The sequence below is a fragment of the Tenrec ecaudatus genome, chromosome 12 (genome assembly GCF_050624435.1).
Source record: "Tenrec ecaudatus isolate mTenEca1 chromosome 12, mTenEca1.hap1, whole genome shotgun sequence".
NCBI lineage: Eukaryota > Metazoa > Chordata > Mammalia > Afrosoricida > Tenrecidae > Tenrec > Tenrec ecaudatus.
In genome coordinates, this window is record NC_134541.1 from 116184284 (window position 1) to 116201326 (window position 17043).

Below are 17043 nucleotides of genomic sequence, written 5' to 3' on the forward strand. Positions count from 1 at the left end.
ATTCTCTAGTGCGGCTACGTAGGCAACAGAAACACCAAACTGGGTGGTTTCAAAGGACAGAAACTTATTTTATTATCGCTCTTAAGGCTACAAGGCTGAAATCAAAATGTAGCTCCAAGGGGAGGTCTAGTATTGCCTATTTCTTCTAGAAGCCACAATCCACGGAGCTCCTGGGTGGGTAGATACGTCAGTGACGTGGTTCTTTTATTGTGCCAACCTGGCTGATAAATACATGGAGTTAATTGAAGGGTGGAGAGATAAATGGCTCAGTGAGCCTCGCCTTTCTAGTTCTCAGGTTTCTTGCTTTCTGATAGTCGGACATGGGTGTAGCTGCCTTAGCCAGTTCCCTGCTTCAGCTGGCAAGGCTCACTTCCTGGAAGACATCCCTTAGGAGAGGCCACATGGACCAATGCAGCCCTGGGTGCTGGAGCAGCCATGTGGAGACCCCTGCCAGTGCTGAGATGCTTACACATTCACTGATTCAGCTTTCCTCCTGCAGTCAGCGTCATAGTGTGTGTTTTGTGCGATGGAGGAGGACTTTGTGGATTGGTGTCGGACATATGGGTCAATGTTGGACTTGTCAGCTTGGGCAGCACTGGGTTGGGATGTTTTCTTGATGTGCACATAACCTTTATATAAAGCTCTCTCATATACATGAGTTTCTGTGGATTTGTTTCTCTAATGTACCCAGACTAACACAGTCAGCTTCTATCAGCTTCTGCTAGTAGTCGTTCCACTAGCCCTTCCCTCGGGTCTGCTTGCTTTTCTGTGCCTCATCTGCCTTTAAAAAGTGAATGCATTTAAGACACACCCTCCACATTGGACCTCATTGATGTAAGAAAGAAAACCCACTTCCCAAATGGAATCACAGCCACAGGTATCAGGGTAGGATTCTAGCACACAGTTTGGTAGGGACACAATTCAATCCATCACAGTATCCTAGAGGATTAAAGACATTTGACTTTTAGAGCTGTCTAAGCAAAGGCCTGGGAAGGAGAATGGGCAGTCTGGGCTTGAACCAACTCAGGAGCATCATCTTCACCCAACACAGTGGAATATTCTGTCTACTCATGGTCCATAACCCTACTCTTCTCTCACATGTACTATGCTCTTCCCGGCCCCACAAACCTATGGTCCTCAACGCCACTGAACAGGGACTCTCATCTCCTCCTTCTACCTACCCTGGACTCTTCCCACGTGCTCTCTTTTATTATAGCGGAGGAAGTACCCTCCCTATAAAGCCCTCTCGGCCTCTCACCTCCACCTGCCCCTTCTTCCTGAATCATTCGTTTTCTCTTACCAACTGGATTCTTCTCATCGATTAGTTCCTGCTTTAGAAACCCTCTGTGGACCCCACAGCACCATCCGATTGTCCACCTTTCTCACATCCTAACTGCTCACAAGATGATCTGCATACTCTTCACTTCGGCTCCCACCGAGAGGCTTTCTGAGCCTCCAGTTCCATTAACACAGCTCATCAAGATCACCGGTGACGTCCACGTCACCAAATCCAATCAAGATTTCACTTCTTATTTCAGTGTCAGGGCTCTCACTCTCCTCCTGCCATCGAGTCCATGCTGACTCGTAGCGAGCCCCCTGTGCGTTTCTGAAACTGTAACCTCTTTAAACTGTTGATGGGAGTAGAAAGCCCAGTCTTTCTCCCTCAGAGCTGCCGGTGGTTTTGAACTGCCAACCATGCGGATGGCAGCCCAACATGTAACCACTACACCACCAGGGCTCCATAGTGCTCGCTGGATATGTTTTTTATAGGTCTTCCCTTCCTCCCTCAGCAGTGTTTTGCACTGTTGTTCATCCCCTCCTTCTGGAAACATTCTCTCTTAGCTTTCAAACATGGGTAACGAGCCTTATGCTTACTGCTCTTGAGGGCTGTCCCTTCCTGAGTGACACATCACATGTCAGGCGTTCACTGTCTGGCACAGGGAAATACAGCAACCCCTATTACAGGGAGACCAAGGAAGCTGAGAGGGTGAATAACTTCCCCCAGTGCACAGCTAGATAGCAAGCGAAAACTAAAACCCAACGCTCCTGGCGTTTAGCTCTGTGACCTACTCCATTCTGGGGGTAAAGAATATTTGTACTTCTTGAAAGAGGGACATGGAATTTTGTGTCTTTTTTTTTTTTTTTTGAGCTAGTGAAGCTAAGGTATCGAGTCTTGGAAAAGTAATCAGAGGTTACCATGAAAAGTTGGTGTGGCTGGTACAGATAGGAACTGGAAGCGCAGGAACTCCAGGACAGATGATCCCTTCAGGACCAGTGGTGAGAGTGGGGATACCAGGAGGGTGGAGGGAGAGTAGGGTGGCAAGGGGGAACCAGTTATAAGGATCTACATATAACCTCCTCCCTGGGGGACGGACAACAGAAAAGTGGGTGAACAGTGTAAGATTTGACAAAATAATAATTTATAAATTATCAAGGGTTCATGAGGGAAAGGGGAGTGGGGAGGGAAGGGAAAAATGAGGAGCTGATACCAAGGGCTCAAGTAGAAAGCAAATGTTTTGAGAATGATGGAAACAAATGTACAAATGTGCTTGACACAATGGATGGATGGATGGATTGTGATAAGACTTGTGAGCCCCCAGTAAAATGACTTAATAAAAAAGAAACGAAAAGTTGGTGTGGTTTGGAGAGGGCAAGAAAGGAGCCAATGTACTAGAAGAACCTCTCCCCCAAGAAAGGGGCATTGGCTGCCCCACCAACCTATAGGGCTTACCCTGGACCTGAGTCCTCATGTCGAGACACCTTGGTCAGACCCCCGGGGGCTGTAGGTGACACAACCCCTCCCTGGCTCATGACCTGTCAGTGTTTAATGAAAAGCAGCCATTCCAAGTTACCTCCGAGGCATGCACACGTAGAGAATTCCTACCATGAGCTTCCTGGCTGGTTTTCCTGGGTCGCCTTTCAAAATAAATATCGTGTAAGTAAGAGTTGCAGGCTGCTATTCTTTACTATGTAATCTAGAGAACGAGAGACCTAGGGTAAAAGTCTGCCCTTCTCCTCCCTCTCCTCATGTCTTCCCAACTCCTCCCCAACCCCCCCCCCCCCATTTAGGATCTATGAGGAACCAACTGCTACTCACAGTCATTGAGTCGAAGCTGACACAAAGGTTCCCTATAGAACTGCTCCTGTGAGTTTCTGAGACTGTAACATTTAATAGGAGTAGAAAGCTTCGTCTTTCTCCTGAGGCGGTTTCAAGCTGCTGACCTTGTGGTTAACTGCACATGTGTAACACTGTGCCATGATTCACTCCTGCTATATCACATGACCACAGAATCAACAGCTTGAAATAGCACACACATACTTATTTACAACTCTGCGTGCAGGTACTGAACCTGTTCCTCAGTCAAACCACCCAGATTTTTGAGGGCATTTGTAGTCCACCTGCACGGGGTCCTACCAGCTGACCCCATGAGAGGCTGTGGGCCTCTTCCTCCAGTGGGTCCTTATTGAATTATTTCTGGCTTGAATTCACTAATAAATAGCACAAGGGTTCTGATGCGTGTGATTTTTGTCCCTGCGGCCCCTGTTGGCTCCTCCTTCACCACAGCCACATAGCCCAAGGCCCAGGCAGGTGAGCCTTGCACCGTGTCCTGAATACTAACATGGGCCCCTGTTGTAACTTGTGGCTCTGGTGAGTTTCAGGGCCCCAGGCAGTACCTTGGCGTGTCTGGATGGGACCTGACCAGGTTGGAGAGCAGGCTCTGGAGGCCTGAAAGAGTACACACACCCATTATTTTCATGACAGGTAGGCTGTGGAGAGGACCCTAAAACAATGCCCTCTTCCTGTTCCCCAAGAAACCACCCCAAAACTTCCACAGAGTCAAATCTGACTCATCGTGGCACCATAGGACAGAGAATTCCCAAGGCTGGAATCTTTATGGAAACAAACTACCCTGTCTTTCCACCAGCGAGGCTGGTGGATTCAAATCTCTGACCTTTCAGTTAGCAGCCGAGCATTTACACACTGCACTACCAGGACTCCTTTTTTCCATCAAGAGCAGCACTATAATTACCTGGCTGAAATTATGTCCAATCAGCCCTGTGCATCTGGTAGGCGGAACAATGGCCCCAAAGATGCCCACATCAGAATCCCCAGAACCTGTGAGAGTTACCTTCCATGAAACAACAAAAACCCCACTACTTTACAGACATGACTATGGATCTTGAGATGGAGGATTACCCTTGATTCACCTGTTGGGCTCATTTCAATCACAGCAGTCCACAGGAAGAGGACAGAAAGAGCAAGGCTCTGGAGTAGTAGGATTTGCAGTGGTGGACCCAAGACTTCAGGTTGAAGTGTGTGTTGTTTAGTCTGGGTAGACTAGAGATACAAATTCATAGACACTCATAAGAAAGAGCTTTATATACTAACAATTGAATATTGAGAAAATATCCCAGCCCAGTCCATATCAAATCCATAGGTCTGGTATTAGCCCATATGTCCAATACCAATTTATAAAGTCCTTTTTCAGACTCACAAAACACATGCAATGATGCCCAATTAGGAATATCACAGAGCAGCGGGCGGGAAGTCTTATAGATCCAGTGGCATTATAAGCATCTCAGCGCTGGCAGTGGTCTCCATTGAGCTTCTCCAGCTCCAATGCTCTGGCTTCCGTCAGCCTGTCTCCATGTAGCTTGTCAATGAGGCTGTCTCACAGGGACTGAGTGAGTGTCCCGCCTCCAGTGAGCTATTATAGCTCCTTAGCAACTCCAAATGAGGTCATCAACCTGTGACCTGATTGACAGGCAAACTCCACCCCTTCACTTGTAATCCTAATTTACAACAGATTATAGATCTATCACAGAATGATTCCAGGAAAGGGGTTGTGAGCCGAGGCATGCATGCAGTCTCAAGCTAAAAAAGGCACAGGAGCAGATTCTTCCCTAGCCTCTTGAAGAAAACAGCCCTAGTGACACCCTGATTATAGCCTAGGGAACTAGATGTCAGAATTCTGGCCCCCTGGGTGGACAAAGAACACGTTTGTGTTGTTTTAGGCCATGTATTTTATGGCCATTTTTTTGCAACTGCAATAGAAAACTAGAGCAGAGTCCACATTAGATCTGGAGCCAAGCCGTCAGCACATCCGCCCTGAGGATGTCTCTCTTAGAGAAAAGACGGCCGTCTGGAATTTCTTTCACTAGATCCACTGACAATTATTGAGCATAGTTGTTGTTGCTGCTGCTGCTTTTGTTAGGGACCGTTGAATGGGTTCTGACCCATAGTGACACTAGGCACAAAGAACAAAACACTCCTTGTTCCTGAGCCATCCTCACAGATGTTCCTATGCTTGAATCCTATCCTCTGTTGAGGCCACTGTGCCTAACATCTTGGTCAGAGATTCCCTCTTCTATATTGCCTCTCCTTTACCAAGCACGCTGACCTTCTGCGGGGGTGGGTATCTTCTGGCAACATGTCTGAAGACGGTAGACAAAATCTCACCATTCCTGCCTCTGAGGAGCACTCTGGTCTTACTTCTTCCAAGACAGACTTATTTATCCTTTTTGTAGTCCATGGTACTTTCAAATATTCTTCTCCAGCACCACAATTCAAGCAAAATTCTTCTTTTGAGGAAATAGAAAATACCATGGCTTGGGTCAGGCACACCTTAGTCCTCAAAGTAATCTCCCTGCTTTTCAACACTTAAAAGAGGTCTTGTGCAGCTGATGAAAACCATTATTTGATCTCTTGACTGCCTCCATGAGTGTTTATTTTGTATCCAAGTAAGACAAAATTCTTGACAACTTCAACTTTTCTCCATGTATCATAATATTATCTATTGATTCTGTTAGGAGGCTTTTGATCTTCTTGATATTGAGTTGTAATCCATAACTCTGCAATCCCTGATCTTCATCAGCAGCTGCTTCAAGTCCTTACTGTTAGCAAGCAAAGCTGTATCATTTGCATATCTAATATAGGTTATTAATAAGTCTTCCTCCAATCCTGATGATGAATTCTTCCTATAATACAGCTTCTCTTATTTACTCATTATACAGATTGAATATGTATGGTGCACCCTGATGCACACATTTTGATTTTAAACCCTGAAATATTCCCTTGTTCTATTTGCACAACTGCCTCTTGATCCGTGTACAAGTTCTACACGAGCACAAGTATGTGTCTGGAATTCCCATTCTTCTCAAGGTTATCCATAGTTTGTTATGATCCACACAGTCAAGTGCCTTGGCATGGTCAAGGAAACACAAATAAACATCTTTCTGGTATTCTCTGCTTTCAGCCAAGGCCAAGGTAACATCAGCAATGATATTCCTTGTTCCAGGTCCTCCTCTGAATCTGACTTGAACTTCTAGTAGCTCCCTATCAATATACTGCTGCAACCATTTGCTTGCATATAATATCAGTAATATTATTCTATAGTTTGAGCATTCTGTATCAGGCTACCTTTCTTTAAAACGGGTACTAATATGAATCTCTCCCAGTTAGTTGACCCAGTAGCTGCCTTCCAAATTTCCTGGCATGGATGAGTAAGTGCTTCCAGGGACTCATCAGCCTGTTGAAGCATTTCAGCTGGTATTCCATGAGTGCTGCTTGAGCTTCCTCTTCAGTACCAGGGTTCTTGCTCATATGCTACCTCCTGAAATGGTGGAATATCATGTTGACGAGTTCTTTTTGGTAGTGACTGTGTATTCTTTCCATCTTCTTTTGATGGTTTCTGCATCATTCAAACTTTTTTGCCCATAGAATCTTTCAATATTGCAAGTTGAAGCTTGAATTTTTAAAAAATGATTTATTGGGGCTCATACAATTCTTATCACAATCCATGTGTCAAGCACATCTGTTGTCATCATCATTCTCAAAACACTTTCCTTCTACTTGAGCCCTTAATATCAGCTCCTCGTTTCCCCCCTCCCTCCCCACATCCCCTCTCCCTCATAAACCCTCCATAATTCATAAATTATTAATTTGTCATATCTTATACTATCTGATGTCTCCCTTCACCCACCCGTTTGTTGTCCATCCCCCAGGGAGGAGGCATATGTAGATCCTTACAATCAGTTCTCCCTTTCTACCCCACCTTCCCTCCACCCTCCAGGCTTCAGCACTCTGATCCTGAAGGGGTCATCTGTCCTGGATTCCCTGTTTCCAGTTGCTATCTGTACCAATGTACATTCTCTTGTCTAGCCCAATTTGTAAGGTAGAATTGGGATCATGATAGTAGGGGTAGAAAGCATTTAAGAACTAGAGGAAATTTAAATGTTTCATTGTTGCTGTTCTATACCCTGATTGGCTCATCTCATCCCCACAACCCTTCAATAAGGGGGTGTCCAGTTGCCTACAGATGGGCTTTAGGTCCCCACTCCTCACTCCCCCTCATTTACAATAATATGATTTTTTTGTTCTTTGATGCCTGATACCTGATCTCTTCAATACCTCGTGGTCACACAGGCTGGTGTGGGCTTTTTTGCTTCTGAGCTAGATGACTGCTTGTTTATCTTCAAGACTTTAAGACCCCCAGACCTAATATTTTTTCATAGCTGGGCACCATCAGCTTTCTTCACCACATTTGCTTATGCACACATTTGTAGAAGCTTGATTTTTTTGTTGTTGAGTTCTTTGTTTAATATAGACTGAGCTTGTTTTCCTGTTTTGTGTTCTAACTCTGGGTATTTGTACATTTCATAATAATATTTGACTTTGTCTTCTCCAACTGCCCTCTGAAATTTTCTACTCAGCTCTTTGACTTCATCACTTCTTCCATTTGTCTTTGCTCCACTATGATTAAGAGCAAGTGTCAGAGTCTCTTCTGACATCCATTTTGATCTTTTCTTTCTGTTTGTCTTTTCAATGACCTCTTGTTTTCTTCATGAGTGATGTCCTTGATGTCCGCCCACGGCTCATCAGGTCTTCTCTCCTTGGGGTACAATGCAGAAAATCTTCTTGACATGTTCTCAAAATTCAGGTGGGATAGGTCCAAGGTCGTATTTTGGCTTTCATGGATTTGCTTTCATTTCCTCAGCTTCAACCTGAACTTACATATGAGTAATTGGTGGTCTGCTCCACAGTCGGCCCTGGGCCTGGGTTTGGTTGCTGACACTGACCTTCTCCATTGTCTCTTTGCACAGCTGTAGTTGATTTGTTTTCTGTGTATTCTTTTGGAGAAGTTCCTGTGTATCGTCATCTTTTGTGTTGTTGAAAAAGGTATTTGCTATATGTTGTAGGTCTTGCAAAATTTTATCATGCAATCTCCAGTTTCATTTCAATCACCAAGATCATATTTTTCAATGACCATTCCTTCCTCTGTGTCCAACGTGTGCATTCCAATCACCAGTAATTATCAATGCATCTTGATTGCAGGTGTGATCAATTTCAGACTGAAGACATTGGTAGAATTCTCCAATTTCTCCATCACTACCTTTCGTGGTTGGTGTATAAATTTGGATCATGGTTGTATTGATTGGATTTCCTTGAACTCAGATAGAATTCAGTCACATACAACATTGTACTTCAAGATAGATCTTGAAATGTCCTTTTTGACAGTGAATGCAATGCCATTCCTCTTGTTTCATTCCAAGGATTGTAAACTATATGATTTTTGTTTCAAAATGCCCAATACCAGTCCATTCCAACTCATTAATGTCGAGGATCTAGATCTTTTCACTTTAGTGCTATGCCATCAGCAAATGAAGATGCTGAAGGTTGTACTCCTATCATGACACCATGGTGGACTCGACTTGAAAAAGCAGTTCCTCCTCCTTGCATTTAGTGTGCTTTACAAATCGAGGGACCCAAACTCTAGCACTATCTCTGACAAACTCTGCTTCCATTCATGGATGTTGAGCTTCTCCGTCATCTCTTTCTACAGATGTAGCCAGTTTGATTTCCGTGTATTCCATCTACAGAACTCCATGTGTATTGTCACAATCTGTGTGGTTGTCCCCTTTCATTCATGAATGGAAGCAGAGAGTGGAAATTTATATTATGTGCCAATCAAAGTTATAGGCATTGAGAATCCAGACAAACAAAGCTTTCTTGGAGCTTACGGGCTGGTGGGGGGAGAGGGCAGTACAGCAAGTGGCAACAAATGAAGGTTCTTTTGCACATCAGGATCTGGGATTTGGAAAATGAGAAGGTAAACAGCAACATGAAGATCTGGGGGACTGAATTTAAGCTTAGAGTATAGTAAGGGAGAAACTGAGACAGGATGCTCTTGATTTATCAAAAGAGAGAGCTATTGTATCTGGAGCCCAGAAAGTGTGTGTGTGTGTGTGTGTGTGTGTGTGTGTGTGTGTGTGTGTGAGAGAGAGAGAGAGAGAGAGAGAGAGAGAGAGAGAGAGCTGTAGGACCTCACAGCGATGGTAAGGTGAATTTAATTCTAAAAGCAGAGATGTCATTTGAGGGTGGATTGTGGCTAGGGTTTTTTTTATAAGATTGCCCCAACAGCTATGCGGAAGGTGGGTTTATTTTTGGGAAGGGAGGGTGCGTTTTGCAGACAGGATCAATGGAATCAGTCAGGAAGGAAATCTCAGCCACTGAGAATGACGGGTTATTTCAGTGGAGATGAAAGTGGGAGGAGTCACCACACTGGGACGAAAAGCTAAGGGCATGCAACAGAGCAGCAAGGAGAGCAAAGCAATGAAGTCCCAAGGGAATACCAAAAATAGACTTTGGGGCCAGGCATGGCACCCTATCAGACTCAACTGGAAAACACTCCTGAAGGTCAATAAACAGACCTAGAACTATTTATAGGCTTTTTTCCTTGTCGTTTTGTTTTGGTTGTTATTGCTGCTGCTGCTTTGTTTTCTATAGATGCTTTCTTTTGCTCTGTCTTGTTTTTGTGTTTATTATTGTCTATGCATGTCTATCTATCTAGATAAAATAGGCCAGATAAACAATCCAGAGGAGAGAACAACAAAACCCACAGTTCAGGGGACAGGAGAGACAGAGGTGAGGGAAAGGGAAGGGCTGTTAACCAACCCAGGGACAAGGGAACAGCAAGTGATCTAAAATCGATGGTGAGGAGGGTATAGGGTGCCTGGTAGGACTTGATCAAAGGCAATGCAACCAAGAGGAATTACTGAAACCCAAATGAAGACTGAACATGGTATGGGAAAAGAGGAAAGTAAAAGGAAATAGAGGAAAGAACTAGGAGGCAAAGGGTATTTATAGAGGTCTAAATACAGGCATGTATGTATGTAAATATATTTATATATAATGATAGGGAAATAGTTAATATCAAGGTGGCAGACAGATATTAGGCTCCTACTCAAGTCCTCCCTCAATGCAAGAATACTTTATTCTAACAACCTGGCATTTGGTGATCCACACTTTCCCAACACAATTGCTGAAGACAAAGCGGGTGCATAAGCAAATGTGGTGAAGCAAGCTGATGGTGCCCAGCTATTAAAACATAAAGCATCTGGAGTCTTAAAGGCTTGAAGATAAACAAGCAGCCTTCTAGCTGAGAAACAACAAAGCCCACATGGAAAAGCACACCAGCCTGTGTGATCCTGAGGTGTCGAGGGGATCAGGTATCAAGCATCAAAGACCCAGAGCAAAAAATCATAATGTGAATGGGGGGTGTGTGGAGTGGAGGTCCAAAGCCAATCTGTAAGCAATTGAACATCCCCTTACAGAAGGGTCCTGGGGAGAAGACGGGCCAGTCAGGATACAGTATAGCACCAAGGAAATATACAGCTTTTCTCTGCTTCTTTAATGCTCCACCCCCCCTCCATCATGACCCTAATTATACCTTACAAATCTGGCTAGACCAGAGCATGTACATGGGTACAGATAACTGTTGGAAACACAGGGAATACATGATAGATAAACTCCTTGGGGCCAATATTGAGAGTAGCTATACCAGGAGGGAAAAGGGAAGGTGGTGGAAACCGATCACAATGAACTATCTATAACTCCCTCCCAGGGGGATGGAGAACAGAAAAGGGGGTAACAGAAGACATCGGATAATACAAGACATGAAAAAAATAATAATTTATAAATTATTAAGGGTTCATGAGGGAGGGAGGAGGGAGGGGGAAAATGAGGAGCGGATACCAAGGGCTCAAGGAGAAAGAAAATGCTTTGAAAATGATTAGGGCAAAGAATGTATGGATGTGCTTTATACAATTGATGTATGTATATGTATGGATTGTGATAAGAGTTGTATGAGCCCCTAATAAAATGTAAAAAAGAAAATGATGATGGCAACATATTGCTTGAGACAATGGATGTATGTATGGATTGTGGTGAGTTTTACAAGCCCCCATTAAAATTATTTTTAAAAATCACATCAATGTGAATAAGGAGAATACAGAGTGGAGCCCCAAAGCTCATATGTAGACTATTGGACATCCCCTTTCAGAAGGGTTACAAGGAACAGACGAGCCAGTCAGGGTACAGTATAGCACCGATGAAACATACAACTTCCCTCTAGTTCTTTAATGCTTCTTCTGCCCCACTATCATGATCGCAATTCTACCTTGAAAATCCGGCTAGACAAGAGCATGTATAATTGTACAGATAAGAGCTGGAAACACAGGGAATCCAAGACACATAAAACTCTCAGGACCAATAATGGAAACAGCGATACCAGGAGGGGAAGGGAGAGAAAAAGTGGAATCCGATTACATTGATCTACATATAATCTCCTCCCTGGGGGACAGACAACAGAAAAGTGGGTGAAGGGAGACATCAGTCAGTATAAGACATGAAAAAATAATAATTTATAAGTTATCAAGGATTCATGAGGGAGGAAGGGTGGAGGAGGGAGGGGGAAAATGAGCTGATACCAAGGGCTCAAGTAGAAAAAAAATGTTTTGAAAATGATGACGACAACATAGGTAGATACGTGCTTGACACAATGCGTAGATGAATGGATTGTGATAAGAGCTGTACAAGCCCCCAATAAAGTGATAATAAATAAATAAGAAAGTGGGAGGAGTCAGGTGGAAGGGCGTGGTCGCATCTTAAGGCTTGGATGTGGTAGGAAGGAGGAAGACAGGAACTGTGGGTGATCTTGGAGCAGTTGCTTTAGTGAGATGCATTTACTGAGATGCAGAAGACTGAGGCACAAAGGTGGGCTTGGGTCTCTTATTGCCCCAAATGCAGCTCAAATCAGTCAATCATTCCCTTGATTCAAACGCTTTCTCCAAACTCTGGGACCCTCCATCCTGGTATGAAGTTGGGTTGCATAGCATTTAAGCCCACCTTCTCTGGCATAACAACTCTTAGGATCGAATCTCAATGGACTTCTAACTGAGGAAATCCTGCAGTTACTTAGCTTCTCAATGCTTCATTTTCCTCATTTGAAAAAGGGAAAATGAACCTAAATCCCTAATATGTAGTAAAATAGGTGAATGTCTAGAAAGTTGTAAGCTCTTTTGAAGGGTTGCTATTATAGCTTCCCTTGAAGCTGTCTCTGAATTCCAGGCCAAACCAGGCTTCTTAGGTAGCACCAACCAGGAAAAAGGAACGAGTGAAAGACTTTCAGGGATTTTATTATCCAGCTCCCACCCACACCACTTCAATAATACTTCAATTTATTGAAGGAGATCCAGGACCTGAAAGATGGGCACCTGGCTTCAGAGAAGCTAAAGCTCCTCTTTGACACCTGCTGTCTTTTCTTGTGTAGGAGGAACCGGTGACTTTGGAAGTTTCACGTCTTTTTTCTCCACTGGTCCCTTCTGCCTAATTAGCTCTTCCAGCTCCACCAGCTTTTGCCCAGGCAACTTCGCTTCAGAAGTTTTCTCCTCTTCCTCAGGCAATACCGTCTCTTCTGCCAGCTCACTTTTCTCAACGGAAACTACCTATTTTAAAAACATAAGATAGAAAGGAAGGAGTGGAGGAAAGAGGGGCACAAAGAAATAGAGGGAGGGATATAAATGGTTATAGTTGCCAAGACCTCTGTTTCTGGGAGGAAGTGCCCAAAAGGCATCATTCCTTGGGCCAGGAGTTCTTCAGAAATATGAAAGTCCATTGACTTGGATGAGGGTTTAGAGTACGATTTTCCCTGCTGGTAAGAACACCTGTGAGGAATGCCCCCCCACCCCCCACCCCTCTCTAAGCACACAGGTGTGGCTGTTCCACTTCCAGCTCTGGGGCTGGGCAGATGACCCAAGCCCAGACAACTAGAAACTTGCTAGGGGGAGGAATGAGAGGGACTTCTATCACGTAGGATATGAGACTGGAACTGTGGTGGTCCTGCTGGCTCTTCATAGAGGAAGAGCCAACTTGAGAATAAAGTCAACACAGAGGGAAACCAAGGTGGCGGTTGGCGGAAAGACAATCTTAACCTTACTGCCTGCGCTGCTGAATCTAGGCCTCCCAGTTATGTAAGATAAATCCCCACTGTTGTTTACACCCACGAGTACCGTTCATAACATGGGCACTAATTAATGCTGAGAGAGCCTTACAGAAGATGGCATTACAGAGCAAATGTTAGGGGAAGGGGAATTCTTCCATCCATCATGCCAGAAGGCAGGCCCCCAGCAAAGCCCCGGGTTGCCATCTCAGCAGCCGTAGATCACAGGAAGCAGCCTATAGGAGCCATGGGAGAGTCTGCCTTTCCTCGTTCTGTCTAAGCCTGCCACTTCTGTTTGCTCGTAGTAAGTTCCCTTGAAAGATGACTAGGGAAAGCCCTGGGCAGTTCACTGTGGGGCAGAGTTCTTCAGAGAGCTGTGGCTTCCCCTTACCTTGTCCTCTTCCTCAGCCCGGGCCTTGATTTGTCCTTCCAGGAAATCCGAAAAGGCCGCCAGGGTATGTTCTCCCTTGTAGACTATAGTCTAGGAAGGAGACAGAAGAGTAGGCCCGTGGCTTTTTCCTCCACGATGTCCAAGAGTTGCTCTCTTGGAATATGTGGAATCAAATTCCTAACCACCCAATCAGGCTACCTTTGTGCACCTCCATTACCATGGTTCTGAAATGGCCATCTTAACAATTCCTCCTTCCTCGAGTTACAATGCTCCCAGCGCGAACTCTGGAGCCAGGCTGCAGGGCACAAACCTGCGTTTCATCATTAGTGGTCTGATCACCTCTTATGGTGACTTCTCACCATACTCTTCCTGGGAGCAGGGACCTCCTCCTACTTGCATTTCTTTGACACTGCTGCCCCCTCCCCACTCCCCTTTACCCAGTGTGTCCAAGTGTCATAAAGTGGGTTCCATCCACACTGGTGGTATTCAATGACTATCACTCCATGGTGGAAACGCCACTCTGTCTCTAGTGCACACAGCTCATTCTGTTAGCTTCTCAACCCAATATTTAGGAGGGCATGGCCCCTTCCTTATTCCATTTGTGAGATTACATTTTACAGATTCTGTGTTTTACAAACTGAAGATGTGTAGCATCAAACACGTCTGTCAGCACTATTTCTCCAACAGCGCGTGCTCACCTTGTGTCGCTGTGTGACACATTGCTAATTATAACATTATTCCAAACCTTTTTGTAATGCCCTTTCAGATGTCATAGATTACAGTGTATTATAAATATCACTTTCATGTGCACTGGAAACCAAAAGGAATGTGTGACTTGCTTTATGGCAATGCTCTGGAACGGGATTCATAATGTCTCCAAGGTCTGCCTTTAGTCAGGGCTCCGTCTCCAGAGCAGCGGGAACCAAGTAACCCAGGCCTGATACATGAAAACAGTCACTGGTTTATCAGGAATCATTAGCATTATGATTGGGTCACGGATGGGAAACTGATCTGAGCAGGACTCAGTTATACGGAGCTCTAGAACTTGTGTGGATGTAGCTGGCAAATGAATGTGAGTGGATGAGGGGAGCTGGAGCTCTTGGAGTAGAACGCAGAGCTGGAAAGGCGGAGAATCCAAGTACCTATGGTATTACATAATCTGGTGTCAATTTGGGACCTGAGAGGATTAAGAGTGAAGGGGTAGAGTCTAGTCGGTCAATCAGGATAGAGCCAAGGAGGCCTCTGTGTGGGCATGGCCTTCTCCTGAGGATTCTGGGAACTCCTGTATTTCCTCCTTGGAGGCGAGAGACACACTCTTTCTCTCTCTGTTCACTCCCTGAGAGATGCTCTACTGACAAGACACGTGGCATTACGCTGATAAGACCTCATTCTCTGGGAACTGGAGGAGCCATGTGGAGACCCCTGCCAGCCCTGAGATGCTTATAATGCCACTGGATCCATAAGTCTTCCCACCACTGGCATGTGTTTCATGAGTCAGAAGAGGACTTTACAGATTGGTATTGGACATTTGGACTAATTTCGGACTTATAGGCTTGATCTGGACTGGGCTGGGGTGTTTTCTCAATATTCAATTGCTCTCGTATATAAAGCTCTTTCCCATACAAGTATGAGTCTCCCTGTATTCATTTCTCTAGTCTACCCAGACTAACACAGTCCCAGATGATAAGATGCCATGTTCAGTTTGTGTATCCCAGAAGCCCCTTACTTGTTCAGAGCCGAGAGGAAAGAGCCTGAAGAATGGGTACCGGTCCAGGTACATCAGCTGAATGTCATTTGCCATGATGTCAATCCTGGCGATGGTGAGTGTGGAGTGATTTTGATACTTTCTGCCCAACTCTTCCAACAGTGGGTAGAGTGCCTTGCACTGTTCAGACCAGGGTGCATCTGGAACAGAAGAGCCATTGCTCAGAGTCACAAACACAGAGGCTCCGAGTGGAAGTCAGTGCCATCTAATAATCTCCATCATAGTCAGAGACCTATCTACAGAAAATAGCACGCCCGTGCGATCCTCTGACACTCGTCTGTTAGTGAGACTTTCCAGAACGTCAGCTTGAAAATACAAATCAATCCCTTTCATCATTGGCTTACCACATGAGGGCACCCCATGAAAATTACAATGTCACTGCTCTAGCTTTCACTGATGACAGTTGGTCTATGCTGTGCTCCAAGTCTTTCTCTACCTGTTTCCGCTCTTCGTTCCCCAGCAAGGCAAGAGCAGCACCGTCTGCTCTGACCCAAGGAAACTTTCATTTTGATGGGTGCATGATCTCTCAGCCTGGCATTAGAAACAATGATGGTTCACAGAAGCTGCTCAGGTCATGACGCCCCCTTCCAAGTGGCACCCAGGGCATGTGCCATACCTGCCCTCTACCTTAGGTACATCTCTGACCACAGTGCCCTTGCCCGTGCCTCTGATGCTTATCAAACTGCACTTTATCTTTCTTTATTTTATTTTATATTATATTATTAAATAGTCCTTTTCTCCCCCCATTTCAACATAGCTCTGGTCATAATTTAATAAACCAGAAAAAAATTATTCCCAGTTTCTTTCCATCCGGACACTAACTAACCAGCATGTTGGGCTGTTTTCAAAGATGATAGTCCTTATTGTTTAACTCTATTTTAACGTAGCTTTCCATTCCTGCTGAAGAAGAAAATATATTTGGCTTAAGTGATTCCTTAGGTTCTGCCACATTGTGTGTGTGTGTGTGTGTGTGTGTGTGTGTGTGATGCTAGCACAAAGGCTCTTCATCAGAGGTTAAACTGCTTGTGCAAGGTCATTCCATTTGTTATTAAGCAGAAGAGGTGGGGGCTGGGGACTGACTGCTTGGGCTTGTGGCTATTATACAACACTACCTTTCTGGTATGTGGAAAACATTCCCAGGAAGTAAACTGGAGGTTGTGACAAGCACAACTTCCTCTGAGCTTTCTATGGTGATTCCTTGAGTGTTGGGTCTGGCCCAGGCACCCACTGGGCCCTGTGAAGAATAATTAGTGCCAAGATCCAATAGGAAGTGGACACTCAGCTTTGCCTGCTCCTCCTAACTCACAAGACTGAAATTCAACATTTCTGCATCTGTGAGCAGAATGACCTCAAAAGTCCCTGGCCATTACGGTTGGGTGACCAGCTCCCATTTGTAAACCAAGTGCCTCTATTTCCATTCCATCTGCACCAACCACTGGTCAGCCCTATGGAGGCCATGTGGTCCCTGGCTTGGAACAGGGAGGGATATAATGGCTGCAGTCCCAGGGGGCAAATCTGATATCCTGCTTTCGAGGAAAAAAAAATGAGAGAGAGAGAGAGAGACAGCCTTGGCTTTTTATAAGAACCCAATGGGCATTATCCTAATG

General features: G+C 44.8%; 1 protein-coding gene across 1 annotated transcript in view; it reads right to left on the reverse strand.

The window, feature by feature from the left end:
• Positions 1–12570: 12570 nt before the first annotated feature.
• Positions 12571–17043, reverse strand: part of PDILT (protein disulfide isomerase like, testis expressed) — a 45365-nt gene continuing 40892 nt past the window's right edge. The window contains exons 9-11 of the mRNA XM_075528105.1: positions 15398–15576; positions 13672–13761; positions 12571–12786 (exon numbers count right to left, since the gene is read on the reverse strand). Of these exons, the coding sequence (XP_075384220.1) occupies positions 12571–12786; positions 13672–13761; positions 15398–15576 (485 nt within the window). The remainder of the gene's footprint in view (positions 12787–13671; positions 13762–15397; positions 15577–17043) is intronic.